Genomic DNA, 20140 nt, shown 5'->3' with positions numbered 1-20140 from the left:
TGCAACTGCAGACAAGTTGGAAGTACACAGCTCTGTGGTATCAGTCCTTAGGGAAGTCCTGCTGTGAAATCTCAAGCTGTGCATTTCTAGGTATCATGAGCACAGGATGGATCTGACTGTGAAATTTAGGGAGATTGTTTGTTCTTTGGCTAATGACGAGTCAATCACATTTTAAAAACTAGCTTGTCCTGCTCTGTGATTCTACTGGGGACCATGAGAGTGTTGACATAGGCACAGAGCAAGGGAAATAATGGCTGTATTACCATAGAATATCACAGGAGGTCTTGTTTTTCTACATGTAACAGTTGCCCCCTCTTGGTTATTAGAAAGAAAGGCATTTCCACATTGGCTTCACTTGTCAGACCTGGAAGCATGAATATTATAAAAGATGGGCATAACTGCTAGATCCGACAAGTAAAGCCAAGATAACTTAAGCCTTCATTCTTTTAAATGTCCGCAAAGTAAAAAATCTTCAATTTAGATTTTTTTCAATTTTGATATTTTGAAAAAACAAAACAAAACAAATAAACAGCAACAGGTTAACACTCATTTATTTAACTGGTTGTTATTTAGCCAGCCAGGTGCAGTATTAGCAGTACTGTGTGTCCAGAATACGTAATACAGTTTTTATAAAATGCAAAAATAAGTGCAAAATACATTTTTGTGTTTCTGAAATATCATTCATAGCTTCGTAATATATAAGAAAACCATAATATGTAGTTATAATAATACATTCAGGTTTTCATATTGTGTCTTCATCTGAGGAAAATTATACAGGGACATCCTTTGTATTTACTTCATTTACCTCCACCACCACAGAATCACAGTCATTAAGTACTTACACAGGGGTGTGTGTTTGTGTGTGCGCACATATGTAAAATGATAAACATTCCTTTAAAAAAGTGCTCATCTTAAGTCTTTCGTCACCCTTCAACTGTAGACAACACTGCCAATAGAGAGCTTATGTAGGAAATCTTTAGAACTGGCTGAATGCCAGGGTCATCACGAAGCGTGGCACACGTACGAATGAGGGCACGACAACCGACAGCCAGGACAGGTACGGGACCTGGGACAGGAGGTATTTAATCGAAGTGTAATCAGCTACACTTCGACCTGTGGGTAAGCAGACAATAAGTTCAGAGTACGGTTCTTAATAAACTTTATTAGACCACCAATATTTAAAAGTCTGTCTAAAACTTGCTTAAAACAAATAAATTATGGTATCTATTAAGAAAATAACAAAATAATTCACGTGTTTATTCCCAAATTTGAGCCGCTACACTGGGTTTCTCTGAGAAATGAATCAAGCATAACATTCAACCACTAAAACTAATTTTCCTGTTTAAGGATGTTAGTAAATAACTGTAATTTGGCCTGTTAGTCAAAAAATAATAATGTGCTTTACATTTTTTTCTGATTTTTGTAAATCAGTACACTTGAAAGTTAATGGACAACAACAATAATTATATTTTAGCATTACAAATATAATTTCGATTAAAGAGCTTGTGCACACTGATGGATTAACCATACATTAAAAATTATTTTGCTTATTACCAGTACTGATATGTTAGAGCAACTGTGACATAAAGCTTGCGTAATAGATTTGTTAAGCGCCAAGTAGTGAAGTTTAAGATATTCAAATTTTAAAAAAGAAATCACAAATTTACCATCGACATCTTTTATTCCATAGCGTCTTGCCAGATCAGAAGTCATGAGTATTTTCCCAGTCAGTGACATCAGATTTTTATCTGTCGGGCAAAAAGGAAATCAAAATATGATTTATTTGCATGCACTTAAAAAAGCATTTTCAAAATACTTAAGGTATCTGTTTCTTAGAAACAATAAATCCCAGAAAGACATTTTAATGTCCATCATGGGGGTGTTGGTGTCTATTTAACAGTCTCACTGTGAGGTGAGCACCAATTTCTGAAGTTGTACCTTTTGCCATGTTAACAATGCACTTCCCGCTCAGTTCTGTGGTTTCTCCATCAGCAAAAACGTTTTTAAACTGTTGGGGAGAAAAAAAGCAAAGAACACAAGTTTAGCTTACAATTGAAGCAGCAACCACAAAAAGGAGTTTTCATTACAGGGAATCTACCTTAGACTGGTCACCTGACGGTGACTCTTTCGCCAGAATCAACTGAGACACCAGTTCTGTTTTTACCGCTCCTGGCCACAGGCTGACAGAAGCTACACCTCTGCGGCGTAGCTCGATAGCCATGTCTGATGCCAGTCTGTCGCACTGGAAACAAACCACAAAAAATAAAGGCCTTTAAAACAATCAGAAAGTAATACCAGTAACACATGTTATACTTGATCAAGAAGACAACTTACAGCAGCTTTACCAACACCATATGGCACATTGAAGAGGTACCGCATCCCTCCAAAAGAAGAAATGGTCACTATCAAACCCCGACCTTGAGCCACCATCAACCGGGCTGCGTAAACTGAGAAAAAATAGTGCCCCCTGCCAGATGTAGAAAAACTTAAGTAAGTCATATAATATTTCTACCATTTACTTTATTTAAAAACATTTTCTAGGTTGGATTGTGTGCATCATGTGATCTCCTGCTGAATTTGTAAGTTTGCTCACTTCCAAAGAGTTGAACAGTATGGTAGTTTTGTTTTAATGGAAAGTGACAAAATGTTAAAAATCCAGAAAAAACCCCACAAAACACAAAAAATTTAAGACGTTACCTAAACGTTATAAATTGATTTGGAGCTAATTGAGTGGGTGAGACAAGTGTTTGATCCACAACAATCCAGCCAGAATTCTGTCGCCCACAAATTTGCTTGTGCCCATGTAGCACACAAATTACAATCGACCAATTCATCAATCAATCAATTACAGTTACTTCTGATCTCAACTTTTTATGCGTATAAGCACACCTGTCCACAGAATCGGTTTCTTCCATTGCAACTTGTCTATTACTGTGGGCAAGACCAAAAAGCTGTCTAAGGACATCAGGGACAATGCACAAGTCTGGAATGAGGAACAAGAATCAGCAAGAAGCTTGATTATAGGGTGATGACTGCTGGTGTGATTATTTGGAAATAAAGAAATAAAAATGACCCTCAGTAGCCCTGAGTCTGGAGCTCCATTCAGGATCTTGCTTCATGGGAAGAGGATGATGATGGGGTGGGGGGTGGGGGGTAGTGGATCATCTCAAAAGACACCAAGAACACCAATGGTAACACACTATGCTGTAATGAATTGAAATCTGCCCTTCTCAAGAATGCACATGTACAGGCCCTTAATGAGTCGAATAAAGCTTGGAGGAAGTACTATGGTCAGATGAAACCAAAACTTAAGGTCTCGTTGTGTTTGAAGGAAGAAATATAATGAATATGACCCAAAGAGATGGTGACCAATGGTCAAAAACACAGAGGTGGAAACATTATGTTTTGGGGCTGTTTTTCTGCTAAACATGCAACACAATTTCACTGCAATGAGGGGCCAATGGACAGGACCGTGTACTGTAAAATCCTGAATGAGAACCTCCTTTCCTCAGACAGAACACTGGAGATGGGTCGTGAAGGGTCTTCCAGCATGACAATGATCCAAATGCCACCAAGCCAACAAAGGAGTGGCTAAATATGAAGCTCATTAAGGTCATGTAGTGGCTTAGCCAGTCGCCAGATCTCTGAGCTGAAGCTCTGAGTTGCCAAACAGAAGTCATTTGTGTAAAGAGAAGTGGGCCACAATCCGTCCTGAGATGCATGTATGCCTGGTGATTGCCTACAAGAAACATCCTACTGCTGTGCTTGCCAACGAGGAGATCTCCACCAAGTACTCAAGTTTTGTTTGAGGATCAAATACTTATTTCATTTAATGACCTGCAAATATTATTAATAATATTAATATATAACTTTTCTAGCATCTGTGTATTGGCCAGTTGTTACTAGACACATGATAGGATGCCGTTTGCTCACAATGAGTGAGTTATCTCATGATTAAACACCCAAGCACACAGTACCTGAGGCCTGCGTTGTTGATGGAATCCCAAATAGAGGGCTCAGTTTCCCAGAACTTCTTACCCATGTTCTCAAAGATATCCTGAAACAATACCACATGTTTTGTTAAAGTAAAGCACACATTTCATTTCATTCACGCAGATTTACTCCATATTAGGTGCTTCTGAAATGATTCTACCAGGAAATGATAAAGCATTAGTGACCCAACCTGTACTCCAGAATAGGCATTATTAACCAGTATATCCAGTCTGCCGTTCTGTTCCTGTTTAATTCGCTCAAACAGTTCTTGAATGTCGGTGTCTTTTGAGGAATCGCAGATAACTGGTACACAGTTCCCACCCCTTTCCGTCACCTGTGTCAACAGTGAAGAAATAATAACATAGCAGAACGAGCCAACACTTTAGCTGCAACACTGATATGTGACATGAGGGGAGGATCTGCTTTACTTCGGAACTTACTCCACTAATCACAAATGAAAGCCATGATGCAATAAGCTGCATTTCAAAATGCCTCCCTGTCTAATTATTATGAAGACTCCAAGCGTTAAAAGCCCACCTGTGCAGCAGTTTCCTTCAGAGTCTTCTCCTGGCGTCCTGTGATGTAGACTGTGGCTCCTGCTTCAGACAGCTGGAGAGCTATTCCTCTGCCAATGCCCCGGGAGGCACCAGTTACTACGCATACCCAGCCAGACAGGGACATCTTCAGTGTCTGGAGGAGCAGTAACAACACCATATACAATCAGCAGTGAGATCCATTACACCATGTGAGCAAAATACCCAACATGAAGGGTTACATGCGATCAAAAGTCAGCTGGAACTTTAAAAGGCGTTGCAACATGATTGCATAATAGAACCATTGTCCAGAGTTAATCTGGAAGTAAGAGCAGTGACATCATTCCGTACATGAGTGTTTTAGGTCCAGTCACTGTTACACAGCATTTTGCAAAAGAAGTTTACAACCAACACTGATGATCATAATAGATAATCACTCTGATATATCTGCGATAAGTTAAAAGACTATTTACACAAGAAGGATTACATGAACTTTACCCTGATAGCACAATAAAAATCTAACTACGAAGCTGATGTTGATTTTACCAGAGGAAAGTTCAACACGATGTCACGCAATAAGTGCTTGTAACTGACGTGCATTAACATTATATGTAACGCGCTCGCTGTCACGCTATATCTCAAATCATAATGAGTGTCAGTCCTGTGCAGTTATTTAACAGGGCACATAGTTAACAAAATAAAATAAAAATAATAATAAATAAACCGAAGCCGCTCACCTGTACAAAATGATACCGTCCAACACAGCACGCGCAGGATCTGGTTTGTCAGGTCTCAATAACAACAGGACAAGGAAATGTATGAGCGATAGTACCGCAGCTCGTCGGCACTGCTTTTTTATGTTACCGTAGAGACTCAACTCTGCAATAACCAGAGTCAGTCTACTGTAATATCGCGAGAAGACGACAGACGAAAAAACGAATGCAAGAGGATTCACTGTTACTAACTTCCGCCTTCGTTCGAATACCATCGTCGAGGTTCCCCAGAATACGCTCACCGCGCACTACTTTAGTATATTTAGTACGTATGACGGGACAGTACGTCTAATATAAAATATTTGTCATATTAGTGTTTTGATATGCCAAGGAGAGTGCAATATTAGGTCTGCAATTTTTAAAAACTCCATGAGCCTATCTGATTATTGTGATGAGCAACAACACCCACAAAACACGACTTATGACGATATACATACAACAAAACACATAATTAGAGTCAAACTCACAGAAACTCATACCCACATAGGAGATGGACTGGCGCTCTCCTGGCTACGACTGATCTCTCTAACATGAAGCACACGGCACAGCACAGGCATAGATGTGTAATCCCTACAGGTTTGCCAAAGCTTCATGTTTAAAATACTTCATGTTTGTTTGGTTGTTTCAGACTTCCAAATGAAGGTCTTAATGGAGCTTGATACGATCACTGAAAACCATAAGAAAATCATAAAATATAAAAGATGGCTGCTTTCTCCAAAACCCTCCCCGAGGAAAATATAAATCAACAAACAGTGATATAGCGTCAAGCTTTTGAGAGCAAGTTGGAGATTGTGTAAAAGAGAGGGGAAATGGTTGCATACATTATTGAAATCAAATAACCAAATGTGTATTTTCTCATATATTTTCATCTGATTCATCTGATGATACTTCATTACACTCCTATTTGAACATAGAGCAACAATGGAAAGGGTTCCCATGTAATTAAATTGCTTTGTTCTAGCATTATGCAATTCTGTTATTCTGACTTAATGTACTTGAGTTGAACCAACTTAATTAATAATGAATCAACTTATTTACCTCAGTTGAGTCCAACTCTGTTTAACTCTGTGGATCCAGCCCATGCAAATTATGTTAGTGCAACAAAAATGCTTAATGCTAATAGAAAGGCATTTGTGAAAATCCTTTCTATGATTATTTTAAGTTAATTTATTTTTTGCAGTGTTCAACAAAGTCTAGAGTCTTGGTAACATAAAACTTTAATGGATTTAGTTACTCATAGATGGAATGACTTCACTCCATCCATCCTCTTATCTTTATAGTAAGGAGACAGACAACCATTTACATTTACGGGTAATTTAGAATCATCACCAATTAACCCAACTGCATTAAACCAAAATAAATAGCAATAGCATACACGTGGTGTGTGTATGCTTTTCTGCCTCTTATAACCCCACTTAATTTCCTGTACTTTAAAATCTCATGTGATCTCGGGAATTTCCAGTCCAGGCGACTAACCATTCTTGCTAGATGGCATCATGTCATCTCAAAAAGGATTTTATTAGCCCTTTATTTATCCAGGTAAAAAATCTCATTGAGATTAAAAATCTCATTTCCAAGAGAGACCTGGCATCATGGCAACAAAAGTCACATACCACATAGGTATATAACATTTAAAACAAATACAATATCCCATACCAACATGTGTAAAATATACAATAACAGATCAAATTAAGAGTACATTAAAAACAATCACACTGAGTAAAAGAGCTGTTCTCTCGTTCCTTTAAGACAGACTTAAACTCTCCCAAGGTAACCAATTCTGATAATTTCAGTTCCTTCTGCAGATTATTCCAGGAAGCAGGGGCAGCGTATTTAAAAGCCTTTTCCCCCAATTCTGTTCTGATTTTTGGGACAATCAATTATATCATATTGTGCAAACGAAGGCTGTATTAGAATAAATTAAGTTGTTGAATTTTATGCAGATTCCTCACGATTTAATTCTGTTCATGATAGAAACATGAAATTATTTTGTTCAAATTACAAGTTAGACTCTTGTAAATGTAACAGTCACCCATTTTGGCCTCTGGTCGCTTCTCTGGGAAGTGCCCGTATCAGTGAACCACACATCGATGAAAGCAATAACCTCAAACGATGTTTGTCTCTTTCACAGATGCAGTTTTGCAGATTTCTTATACTTTGGTGTGAATATTCATATCCGTTTATCTCTGCCGTGCTGTGCTGCTGCAATACTTACAATAATCCGGTAAGTAATCAAAGTAATCCGTTCTTTGATCCATACTTTGATTTATTTTTTTTTTAGCTTTGAACGTGTTGACTAAGACACAGATTATGTTATCTTCCACCTCACACAGAGACAGTTCACTAGTGGTTTTTTTGGTTTAGCTGGTTTACCACTCTAGATCAGTGTGCTGGAGAAGTCCCTCAGTGGTTAGACCCACAAGAGCTAGAATGATTCATACAAATGTTTCATTTTGTTTTCTCTTGATAATTCAGTTTGCATGTTTGCTGTTAAGTAATCGACAATGGAAGTTTGCCCTTACCTTCCATGCTATGATGGAAGTTCACAAAAGTTAGCTTCAAGACACATTGCAAGGAAAGGAGTTTTCTGCAGGAAATGCTGCTGGTAGCTGTAAATAACTAAGGTAATACTTAAAACTGCATATCTGAAACATAAAAAGGCCACGCTGCAGCTCACTCTAGCGCCATCTTGGTCAAATAATAGATTTGTAGATTTCTGGTTTAGTTGGTGACAGTTTACTTGATGATAGATCAGACAGGGTGAATGTTCTTACTGCACAACACCACACCATGGCGCCCTAGTCTCCTAAAACTTACACCATCCAATTTCTGAGTTAACAAAGCCTATAGATGGTAAATGGCCTGTATTTGTATAGCGCTTTTACTAGTCCCCCCTAGGGACCCCAAAGCGCTTTACACACCCAGTCATCCACCCTTTCACTCTCACATTCACACACTGGTGGAGGCAAGCTACAGTTGTAGCCACAGCTACCCTGGGGCAGACTGACAGAAGTGAGGCTGCCATATCGTGCCATCGGCCCTTCTGGCCAACACCAGTAGGCGGCAGGTGAAGTGTCTTGCCCAAGGACACAACGACCGAGACTGTCCAAGCCGGGGCTCGAACTGGCAACCTTCCGATTACAAGGCGAACTCCCAACTCTTGAGCCACGATCGCCCAGATATTCTGAACAGCGGTATTGTTAGCACAAATATATTCAAATAGAAACAAGTACTCATAAATCAGGACTTTTGCTATCGAAATTGTTTGTGTCCTTTTAAAAGGAGAAATATTGGTGTCTGTGTACAATTGATTGTCAGCCTCATTGAGATGATATTAATTTGTTATCAAATCATGGTAATCATCTCTGTAGTTGCTGCTCTTTTCATGAGCCGGCATTTTTCAGCCTTCTTTATGTCTTTTACTTAAACTTTCCTTGGTGTTGATCCCAGTGTACGTATAAACTCACAAGCTTTCAGAGTTTGTATACGATCTCATTTCTGCATCACCAAATAAATTTACAGTAGCTAAACTGTAAAAAGATCTCTCTGGATTGGTTTTTAATTTCAAAGTTGTTTTTTGGACTAGATGACACTGTTTGCACTTAGTTTCTGAATGTTTGCTAAGTGTTGTCACTTCACTTAAAATGACCTTGGTTAAAACAGATCTAGTAAATCATTGTCAGAACCTGTCAGTTCCCAGCATATCTTCACCAAGAACCAGTTATTTTCAGTTAATAGTTTGTAGTGAAAAGAGCAACATTGTCACAAACACTATCAATAACACTTTACACTTTGTAGTATTATGGAATATTTTCTCATGTTGAACTGGGTTACTTTTATCAAACTGTTTGCAGCGTTGCCAAAATTCTAATTACTTGTAGAGTCTTTGTTTATTTCACATTGCAGCTTCTGAAATATGCACAGCAGGTAAGTACTTATTGAACATGTCAGCAATTTTTTAAGTAAATATATTTCTAAAAGTCCTCTTGACATGAAATTCTCACCAGATGTTGGTAACAACCCATCCAATCCACACATGCAAATTAACCAAAGCATAGATGTTCATGAATTAAGTTTTGTGTAATAGTGAGAAATGACACAGGAACAAAAGTATTGAACACACTTATTGACATTAACTTTGTACAAGGTTGTCTTTGTTGGTGACAGCTTGTAGACGCCTCCTTCATATAGACTAGTGGCATGCGTTGCTCAGGTGTGATTTTTGTCCATTCTTCCTCACAGTCGTAAAATCCTGAAGGTTGTGTGGGTCCCTCCTACAAACTCTGAGCTTTACTTCTTTTCAAAGATTTTCAGTTGGATTCAGGTCAGGTGATTGGCTGAAGCCAGTTGAGAGTTTCTTTAGCTGTGTGTTTGAGATCATTGTCTTGCTGAAACGTCCACTCTCGTTTCATTTTCATCATCCTGCTGCTGTACATAGCAGCTGTTTTTCTTTTTTCTTTTCTTTTTATCAAGAATGTCTTGTACATTTTTCCATAAATCCTTCTTTCAGTTACATGAAACATACCAGTGCCATATTCTAAAAAACAGCTCCACGTCATGATGCTCCTTCTTCCAATCTTTACTGTTGATATGGTATTTTTGGGGGTGCCTTTTGACCTCCGAACATGGGATGTATTATGGCATGAGAACAGTTAAACTTATATTCTCTGATCAGACTATATTCTTCCAGTATTTCACAGACTTGTCTAAATGTTGTTCAGCAATCTTTAAATGTGCTTTAACATACTTTTTCGTCAGCAGTGGAGTCTTTCGTGTGCATGCAGCCCATGGCAGCGTTACTTCCTGTTTTCTTTGAAACACTTGTACCTGCTGATTCCTGGTCTTTCTGTAGCTCTCTATAAGTGCTCCTTGACTCTTGGACAGCTCTGTTGATAATTCTTTTCACTACTCTGTCGAAAATGTTGCTAGGAGTTGATGACTGTCATGATTTACAAATAATTCAAACCTATCTGGCATAACTTTTCATCATGACCTTCAGACTGCCCAATCAAATCATCAGGGGCATCATTAAAAACTTGCCATCCAACAAGAATGGGGGAAACATTCTGTTGAACTCTGTATTTCCCAAATACTCACAGTGTTTCCTACAGAAACACAAGTTTTCTCTTTTTATTGCAAACATGGTTGTACAGCATATCATCCTGAACTCACTCGCACAGGTCGACATGGTCACAAGTTACTTCTACAGTTTGTTGACCTTTGCTCTTTTTGTCACTTGGTAGTGGGGCATGAACCCAGTGATTCTTCATTACTGGCATTATTACAAAAGCTGAGCGGAAGAGATAACCGAACTCAGACTGGAAGTTGTATTTAATCAGCCAAACTATTCCCATCAGTGGGCCGTGCTTTGACAGTGCCTCAGGGCAAATGTCGCAAGCTTCTATTGTCTTGCCATTCCTCGTTCTACGTGTGCATTTAGGAGAAAATCCTGATAGATGTCTACATTGCAGAAATGAATCCTAATAAACTGCAAACCTGCCACATTTGGTATGATGTTTGAGTTTAATTCTTCCCTCAGTGTTCTTTCTGTTCCCTTGTGCCAAGTCTCCTGTATTAAGTTCATCCATTATTTAGTTGTTGCACCTTCTGCTTTATTTCTAAAAGAGTTAGCCTTCCCTGGGATTTCCTTTTAGTGTTTGCTTCCCTTGTCTCGTCTTCTGTATATATAGTTGCTGTCTCCCCTTGTTCTTTAGGTCAGAGCGTCTGTTCCCTTTTACCCGGTGTTTTCTAATTTTAGTGAGTCTCCAAGTTTTAGGTTTCCCTTTTTGTGTTGCTCACCATCAGCCAAAATAAACAGCTTGTTTTCAGTTCAATGCTGTCAGTTTTCATGTTTCTGCTTTTGGATCCTCAGAGTGGTCAGTTGGATCTACTGACCTTAGAAGGTGAACCTTTGGGATTCGTTGTTCAGCTTCCAGGCCTCTCTTATGTGGATCCAGCTCTCACTTTGGATTTGGGAGAGAGACATCCTCTCTACTTTTAAATTTAGCCTTAAAACTTTCCTTTTTGATAAAGGACTGGATCAGGTGACCCTGAATTCTCCCTTAGTTACAGGCCTATAGGCTGCGGGGAGATTCCCACATTGCACTGTTTGTTCTTCACTCACCTTTTTCTACTTTCTATGTTTTTACACACCAATCTGCATTTAATTATTAGTCATTATTAATCCCAGACTCTTTTCCATAGCGCGTCTTGTTCTATCGTCCACCCCTCACCTCATATGATTGTTGGGGCTTTCTGTTTTCTTTGTATTAAATTAAATTAAATGTTAATATGAAGACGAACTCCCAGTCCAGTGCTTTCAGGGATGACAGTTGTGAGAGTGGGTGTCTTGTTTTTATTTAAAGAAGATTTCTCAGTGTCTGATCTTCACGATGCATTTTTGTGAAAGTGAATCATGGCATGAACAAAGGTTGTTTCTGAGTTGCTGATCTTCACCATAAAGCAGCGGTGCCCCACCCCCGGGCCACGGGCCGGTGCCGGTCCGTGTGTCGTTTGGTACCAGGCCGCGAGAGCTGAAGCTCGGGTGTGAAGTTTAGCGGTTTTAAGGGGTTTTATTCTTAACTCGGTTTCCCTGGGTCTTTTCCTGTGTTTTAGTTGTGTGTCCTATTTTGAAAGAAATATTTATGCGTTACCATAGTGACCAGAGAGCATCAAGGGGCAGGGAGGAGGATGTTGGCACATTTAAAGAGTACGTTGCCAATAAAGTTACACAATTACACAATGAATTCGCGTTTATTATTATATTTACAAAATACGCAGTTTTTGTCTTGGTCGTATCATTTTATTTTTTTGTATTTATCCGCGACACCTTAAAGGCCTGTCTGTGAAAATATTGTCTGAAATTAAACTGGCCCGTGGCGCAAAAAAGGTTGGGGACCGCTGCCGTAAAGGGTTATAGAAGGACTTGGGTCACTTAAGACTTACCCAATCCAGAGGAAAGTGAAGTATGCTGACTCTTCTGTGGTCATTTTTTAAAATTTAGGAATTTTACCTTTGAGGGAGGGAAGTATGTTAAACTCTGGGATGAGCAGATTTATCTGGGTTTAATCTTCACAGCACGTTTTGGTCAGAAGTGCATCATGGCACAAAAACACAAGACTCCTGAAAACTTCACACTTCAGCATTTTTGATTCTCATCAGGCTGTAAAAGGTCACAAGATTAACACATTTGGACTACACCAATATACAGTCAGGTTGCATAGATAATAGAGGAAGTTTTTTCAAACTTCCTTGTCAACCACTTCCCAAGAAAGACTAGGGAGTCAACCACTCCTGGGGAGTCAACTAATACCCAGGATTTTTTTTGGGTAAGTGGTTGACCAAGAAAGTTCACTCAAACAGTAAGGAGTGTTACAGTTCAGGAGGTCACAAACATTCATTACCAACGTCAGGCCATTTGGAAATATAGCAACAATTTCATAACAAAAATGTCAGCACAATATAATGTGAAGAGGAAGCGAGTCTTGCACCATGAGAACACCCTACATGACACATGTTGTTTTTCTACCAAGGAAAGGTCAAATAGTTACGGTCAGATTAATGTTTTGGATTGACCCAGTCATTTGGTTCACCTTAATCCATGAAATGTTGGTGATGAACCTGATGCATAGTTCATATGAAAAATCCTACCAACGTACGCAGGAACAGAGTCAGTTTCTCCAAGAGGTCATCTGCCTGTGCAGTTCAATAAAGATCAAGTCAGAAGACTGTTAGAACAATGTCTTGTGGAGGGATGAGAGCAAAATCTGAATTTTAACTTCAAATGAGTTTAGAGAAAGGAAAGCATTGCATTCCAGCATTACGGTGCCAGGTTAGTCTGGATGTCTTACTGTTATTAATGGAACAATAAATCCTGCATTCCACCACAAATGTAATTTTAAAAAATCACATCATCTGTCATTTCCGCATAGACCAGAGACACACCTCAATGCTTCACCCTGCACCTTCATGGTGGTCATAAAAGTAGCTCCAACTGAACCTACAGGCGCTTCTGCTTTAGAAACAAATGCATAAAATCCATTACACAGAATCTTGTTTTGGTTTTTTGGGGTTTTTTTTGAAAGGCCAAGTCAACATCCTGAACTTCCAGTTCAAATGTTGGGGAAGGATCTGAAAGCGACCAATTCATATGAGGAAACCGAGCCCAGAGTTACACCTAAATGTGTAATTGCAGAAACACATGAACAAGAGGAGCCTATAGAGAGTTTGCAGCGCTAATCTCGGAAAAGCAAAATGTGTCTGGTACAACATCACATTTGGATCATAATTCTGATTGCAAAAGCTCCCTGACAAGACAGGATAAAAAAAAGGAAAAAGTATAATTTTAATTATGTTTGCAAATGTAAAAATAAAGCCAAGTTCACATATTTTCTTTACTTGCACATATGCATTACTCATTCCCTCAAACAAAGATGATGACGTTTGTCTGTTTATCTATTTAGGTTTATTTTTGTGGGGCGGGGGGTGGGGGGGGGTGTGTAAGCTAAGAGTGGAAATTGAGAAAAATAATTCAAAGCAATTCACAGACTTTGAGGCACTGTATGTGTTTAAAAGTTCTCGTACTGGTACTTTGAACGTGATTGATTTTTATTTGAGCTTCAGCGCAATGTTTGTTTGAGACAAATAAAAATGTCAAAATAAATCAGACAATGAGGTCTCTCCTCTTTGGCGAGGAATTTAATTTAAAGAGACGGTTGCTTATTTGTTATTGTTTGTGTGCACAGTTGGCTGTGTTTAACTTTTGCCATTTACAGCAAATTAAGTCATTTATTTACTCCGCCTCTTCTAGGAAGTCATCACTACCCCTGGACACTGATCAGTCAGAGTCTTATAAAAGGCCCGCTGACTGCTGCTGACAGCAGAGGAAGGTTTTGGAAGAAAAAAACATGGCTGGTGGTTCTCAATTCATTTGGATTCCACTCCTCTTCACCTGTGTACTCTGCACTTCTGATCCCAGAGCTGGTAGGGGGAAATAATATCGTCCTTTTTATTGTCAGTTAATAGGAGTTGAATTAAACAAATACCTGTAACAACAACAACAACAACAAAAAAGTAAATATTTATGTTTTCTCATTTATTTCAGGCCACAACAGTTTGGTCAGAACTGGGAATCCCGACTTGGATGCAATCATTTCCAGGATTATAGTAAGTCCCAAAAAATGTGACTTAGCAAATGTTTAGAGATGAGCAGAAGTTTGGCTGCTACTACTAATGATACATTTCTTCTTGTTCTTCTTCTTAGCTATCCACTGACTTTCAAAACAGCCCTGTAAATGTAACGGTAAGTAGTAATCATTAAATAGTTATTACATCATGTGATTTATCTCTATAAATGTTGTGATCAATAAAGGTTTTAGTGTATCTATATTTGTATCTCCCACTGAGCATAAGATCTCTGGCTCTTTCAAAAAACAACTAAAAACACATCTTTTAAGAATTGCAGTTTGTTAACTGTCATCTGTTTTGTTTTATGCTTTGTTATCCTTGTGTGAAGCACTTTGTGATCTTTTATCTCAAAAGGTGCTATAGAAATAAAGTTTTACTTACTTACTTATGGTATAAGAAACTTGTTATATTATCTTCAACTGATCTAAGATCAAATGTTTTATTACAGTCAATTGTCATCAAAACTTGCACCGGTAAGTGATTTTTATTATTTTATTTACATCTATTTTATTTAACAATACACTACAATCCAAAAACATGTTCCCAGTAAGCTGCTTCTGCTCATCTGGGATGTTTTATTCACGCATCCAAGCGATGGCCAAATCACTCGGATAAGTGATGTAAAAAATGTTTCCCACTGAATATGCTGCATCCACATGCACAGAACCAAGTTTCTGGGATTTAATAACTGGATTATTGAGCGTGCATCAACACAGATTCAAAATGTGATGCTAGTATTTAACTGAGCGAGTGTCTTAGTGTAGTCTCTACATTATTAGTCAGATAAATAAAGATTTGAAAAACTAAATCTAAAATCTTACATTTAAATGTTTACCTCCTGTCACATTTGACCTCTAACCCCAACTTTAAGGTCAATAGATTGAATTGATAATATTTCTATATAGAGCTCTTTAAAACTGGGTTTCTTAGTACTGTTATTTCTATTGCTTTATATAGGCGTGTAGGAAATGATATACAGTATGGGGATTTTTAACAGTTTATAACCATTTGAATACAAGTACAATGTTCCCGAATACTTTTTTGAAAACAAAATCAACTCGTGTGCAAAAACTCTTTTCCACTTGATATTTATTTACTAAATATTTAAACAAATTTTACTGAAATGAATGTTGCACACATGCTATAGCCACATAAATAAAAATAATTATAAGTAACTACATAATAATTGTGTAAAACTAATTATAAACAAAATCATGTCGAGTATATTAAAATGGGTTTCAGCAGGGTGAATAACAAAAGGCTGCACTTTGCTCTTGTTTTTACTGCGCTACTAACTTCTTAAAGTACATTTAAAAAGTACAAAGAAATTAAATATATATAAAATACAATACAATACTATTCCCTTAAGAGTAAATACTGCACAGAGAGTGAGCTGCCTTGGCAGATGTCTGCTTATTATTATTATTATTGTTATATTACCTCTGCAACTTTTAAGGATATTGGATGAACTTCTTAAATTTACATAAAAAATAAGTGTTTGACTCAATCAATCAATACATACATATTTTAATACATTAAACATGGTCAAAGTAAGAAAAGGGGGAAAAAAGAAGGTCAGCTTATAGAAAAGTTATTTCAAATGAGCCAAAAACTTCAGACTGCTCTAAGCCCTCTGTTTTAGACAGTTGCCCACATTTGGCCTTCTCAGGTGGAGCTCTGGCTGTGAGCAGACATGCTCTACTCACCTTCTGTTTGCAAAGCGCAGCCAGTCAGAAGAAATTAGTCTTAAAGAGACAGGAGGGGAGGAGCTGAAATAGCTAGTTTCAAACAGCGGATGAGCAGTGAGACTGTTTATCTTGCTGCTTTAATATGTGGCATTGCTAACAGTGGCAGGGTGGGGTTTGTGGCTCAGCTGCAGAGAAGGGGTGGAGCAGTTGGTTCAGGGTGCGGTGTCAGGGGAGGCTGACACACACCTGAGCTCCATCAGCTGATCATGTCTCCCCTATAAAAGATGGTGGGGTGTCGTGTGTGGGTGGCAGCTGGAAAGCTGCGACAGTGTTGGTGAAAAGTACCGAACAATTAAGGTGCAAGCTGTGTGTGTGGGTCCTCATTCGTGTCACCCTAACATTTCCTTATCAGGTGTGAAAGAAACTTTGGAGGAGTTACAAAGAAAACTTCAGCAGGCGAATCGCCGTTACAACCAACTCGGTGAGCATACATCCAGCGAAGAGTTTAAGTAGGCCTACTTTTGCTTTGGTTTGCTGCAACCTGTACACTTTCTTACAGATGACGAGGCCTTTGGGCTGAGGACGGAGGTCATACAGCTGAAAGTGGAACTTGCTGCATGCATGTCAACGGCATCGTCTACATCTGGCAGTAAGCCTTTCCTTGCACATATGTAACAGTTGGAGACAATTGATATCAGCAAAAGTTAAAATGCATGTGTGATTTCCTGACAGCGTACCAACCCAATCTGCAGCTCAAAATGAAGCAGATGCTGGAGAAGCTTGATGGTGACACACTTCTCCGTAAGTTTTTTTTTGGAAATACAGTAAAATCTCTCGCACAGGTCACGATTTAGTATTATAATTTTAATCATATGACGCTGCACAGTTCAGCTTTTATGTAAAAGTGTTTTCTTTCTTTCAGTTTTTAAAATAATGACACTCACCAGGGAGGTGAGCACTTTGGAGGAGAAGATCAAGCTTGCTACTAATTCTAACAGACCTGCAGACGAAATCGCAAGTGAGCTATTTTATTGTTAGCATGATGTGCTTATCTTGCAGTACTGAGAAATGTTTGAATTTGCCTCCACTTGAGCGCTATTCTTCTGGTTGGAGCCACAGAAACTGAATGAAGATGTTTCATTTCTAAACTGGTTTCCTGCAGAGCTGCAGAAAGAGCTGGACGTGAATATGGGTGAACTAATGGATCAGATACGGGAAGCTGATGAAAGCCTTTCAAACGCAACTCTCAGTAAGTGTATTTTTGAACCACATTTGAGGATTGGAAGGTCAACCAAAGGCGCTGGTGTTGTGCAAAGCAGAAGGAAATGGCTCATTGATTTCTTTTTTTTTTCTCTTCTTTCAGTACTTCAGATAATCTCCCTGCAGAATCAGCTCTGGGCTTTACAAGAGGCAGAAACAAGAGGGGAAAACCCAAACTCTGAGAGTTCAAGTGGCATGACTCTGGGTAAACTGCCGGCTCTTTGATTTAACCAAAAAAACTGTTGCTTATTATGTGAAAATTGCTTGTCCACACTTCAGGCAGAAAAATTGACACACAGTTCATTTCATAGTTCAGTAACTACCATTCAGAACCATTCTTTGGTGGCTAATTTTTTTAACTTCATTTCACATTCTCTATTAGTGCTGCTAACAACAGCTTAGCATTTTGTCTAAATGAATTGCAATTAAAACGTAAAAGTTATTACCCTTTAAACGTCAGTTATTCATGACAAAGTGTTTGTCTTCATATAACACCAGACATGTTGTAAATAACAGAGTATATTCCAGTACAATAATAGTGAGAAAACCCCAACAATCAAATAACCCCTTATGAGCAAGCACTTGGCAATAGTGGGAAGGAAAAACTCCCTTTTAATAGAACCAGGCTCAGGGAGGGGCGGCCGTCTGCCGTGACCAGTTGGAGATGGGTCCATAGATTAATAATAACTCATCATTAAATGCAAAGTGGTGTATAAACACAAAGAATAAAAAAAAACATGAATGAAGCTAGGCCCATTGCAGTATAACAGCAGGAAGGTTCAGGCTAACATTTGTTAGACACCAAGAGGCCTTGGGTCCAGAGTTGAAGGTGAGCAACTTTATTTGGCCTTGTAGCAAGTGGTCACCCAGTCAACTAAACTAAACTAAAGCAGCACCTGAAACTATGCTTTTTAATGCTGTAATGTAGCTACTTTAGCGAGTGGCACTGTGTTTAGTGGCTAATACATTTGCCCCCACGCAAAAGATCCAGAAGAGGATATAAACCTCGCATTATGGGGTTACAGGTAGAGCATTTCTAGTACTAGCTCCAAGCTGAGATAAAGGGTTGTGTCTGGTATCTGTAGTAAATCGAACATATTGATCTGGAGCTGATGGCTACCTCTTTGGAAAAAAAGATGCAGCAGAAGTGTCATCAATGTGGCAATCTATGGGAGTCGGTTCATTTTTGAAGCCACAGCTCAAGCGTGACTTTTTTCCTGTGGTACCATTTTAGCTCCTCAACATGCATAGCTGTGCACTGTGGTCTGCCACTTCCTTCTTTCTTGGTCACAGTCGGTTTCTGCGTGAAGGTTGCAGAACACGCTGTTATATGAAATCCATTTAATTTTTTGGTTGCTCAGGACAAAATGGAGCAAAGAAGTGATGGCTGCTAAAATTGATCTGCTGCATATTCTGTAAAAAAAAAAGAAAAGAAAATCTTAAGGAATTTACAATAGGTGTTATGAAATATTTATTAATTATTTCGATTTCAGATTAATATAATGCTAAACTAGGAAAAAAGATCATCTTCTTTCATTTTATTATGTTATTATATTTCTGTATCCTGACCATTTTCTTCTGCTGCTCAGTGAAAGAACAGCTCAACAGGAGGATCGTTCTGCTGCAAGAAAAAGGAAATGGCTACTCTGCTAATTGTAAGTGAATCTTTCTAAACAGGCCTGCATTTCTTGTGTGAGTAATAATGTTAAAGGCTTATCTTTCAACATTTCCCAACACTTTGTTCTCTGCTGGCTGTCCAGTGCTGGAGCTGATTTATGTGCGCACGAAGATTGCAGAATTGAAGAGGATGATCATCGATGCTATTGAGAAATCCAAAACCTTCGCCGCTGGTGAGTTGTAGATCCCGTCTCTCCTTTGTGGAGCAGTACATGTTTATTCTTATACTTTATTTATTTAATTTTTTAAATTCAGATGCCAGGAAGCAATGGATGCAAAAGACTGATCTCCTCAGAAAGCTGATTATACAGCTGAAAGATGACGAGAACAACAGGGAACTAAGTAAGTGAGCATTCAGCGTCGAGCACGTCCTTTGTGTAGTTATTGCGCCATTAACTCGACACCCTCTTGATTCTTTCGACAGCCTTGCAAATTATGAGAGTGCAGGCCGAGGTGCTACATTTTGAACAGCTGATGAGAAACGCCAAAAACATCACCGATTCCCAAATTCAAGGTAAATGGCAGCACAAATCTTTGAAACTTTACACTACGAAGTCAAGTCACATATGTACTCGTCTTATTTGGAACTACCAAATTATGATCTGCTAATTGCAGTAGAAACATTAATAGCTGTTCATTCATCCTAGGGTTCCGCGTTTTGTTGGACAGAGAGAAGCAAAGGCATGACGTTTTACAGAAGCAACTGGAAGCAGTGGAGTATGTTAAGGCCCAGCAGAGTAAGTATAAAGGAGAGGCGGAATGATCACCTCACCACGTATAAATGCGCTGCTAAGGCCCAACACTCAAGACGATGGTGTTTTCTTTGTCTTTGAGCAGTCATGCAAGTCATCAGCCTAATAGAAGAAATGAAAAAGCAGCACCTGACAGGCCAGCCCACCAGTAAGTCCACCTGCACTAACTTTAGTGTTAAATTCAGAAAACATTTAACATCATTTGTTTTCTGAGCAGTGAATACTTTCTTAATCCTTGACATTAAGATTGCGATCTTACATTATGATACTTTAAATCT

At 38.7% G+C, this 20140-nt stretch overlaps 2 protein-coding genes across 2 annotated transcripts in view; one reads left to right on the top strand and one right to left on the bottom strand.

Annotated features, from left to right (window-relative positions):
- Positions 1-534: 534 nt before the first annotated feature.
- On the bottom strand, positions 535-5423 carry dhrs1 (dehydrogenase/reductase (SDR family) member 1). Its single transcript, XM_085139804.1, has 9 exons — positions 5264-5423; positions 4531-4683; positions 4184-4327; positions 3978-4057; positions 2335-2467; positions 2099-2242; positions 1939-2008; positions 1668-1748; positions 535-1113 (listed from the first exon to the last, which is right to left on the bottom strand). Exons 2-9 carry the CDS (start codon positions 4672-4674, stop codon positions 977-979), a joined length of 933 nt encoding a protein of 310 aa, XP_084995930.1. The 5' UTR covers positions 4675-4683; positions 5264-5423; the 3' UTR covers positions 535-976.
- Positions 5424-14122: 8699 nt separating this feature from the next.
- The window catches only part of LOC146498311 (uncharacterized), a 48969-nt gene continuing 42951 nt past the window's right edge, over positions 14123-20140 (top strand). Inside the window, exons 1-16 of the mRNA XM_085140504.1 lie at positions 14123-14281; positions 14403-14464; positions 14562-14600; positions 14934-14958; positions 16586-16654; positions 16733-16822; positions 16906-16974; positions 17096-17191; positions 17336-17422; positions 17537-17638; positions 19023-19088; positions 19194-19283; positions 19366-19452; positions 19535-19624; positions 19758-19847; positions 19948-20010. Coding sequence (XP_084996630.1) covers positions 14206-14281; positions 14403-14464; positions 14562-14600; positions 14934-14958; positions 16586-16654; positions 16733-16822; positions 16906-16974; positions 17096-17191; positions 17336-17422; positions 17537-17638; positions 19023-19088; positions 19194-19283; positions 19366-19452; positions 19535-19624; positions 19758-19847; positions 19948-20010 — 1201 coding nt within the window. The 5' untranslated portion in view covers positions 14123-14205. The remainder of the gene's footprint in view (positions 14282-14402; positions 14465-14561; positions 14601-14933; positions 14959-16585; positions 16655-16732; positions 16823-16905; positions 16975-17095; positions 17192-17335; positions 17423-17536; positions 17639-19022; positions 19089-19193; positions 19284-19365; positions 19453-19534; positions 19625-19757; positions 19848-19947; positions 20011-20140) is intronic.

The sequence above is a fragment of the Neolamprologus multifasciatus genome, chromosome 18 (assembly GCF_963576455.1).
Source record: "Neolamprologus multifasciatus chromosome 18, fNeoMul1.2, whole genome shotgun sequence".
In the NCBI taxonomy this organism is placed as follows: Eukaryota; Metazoa; Chordata; class Actinopteri; order Cichliformes; family Cichlidae; genus Neolamprologus; species Neolamprologus multifasciatus.
Note: the sequence above shows the minus strand (reverse complement) of the source record. Positions and strands in the feature narration are given on the sequence as shown.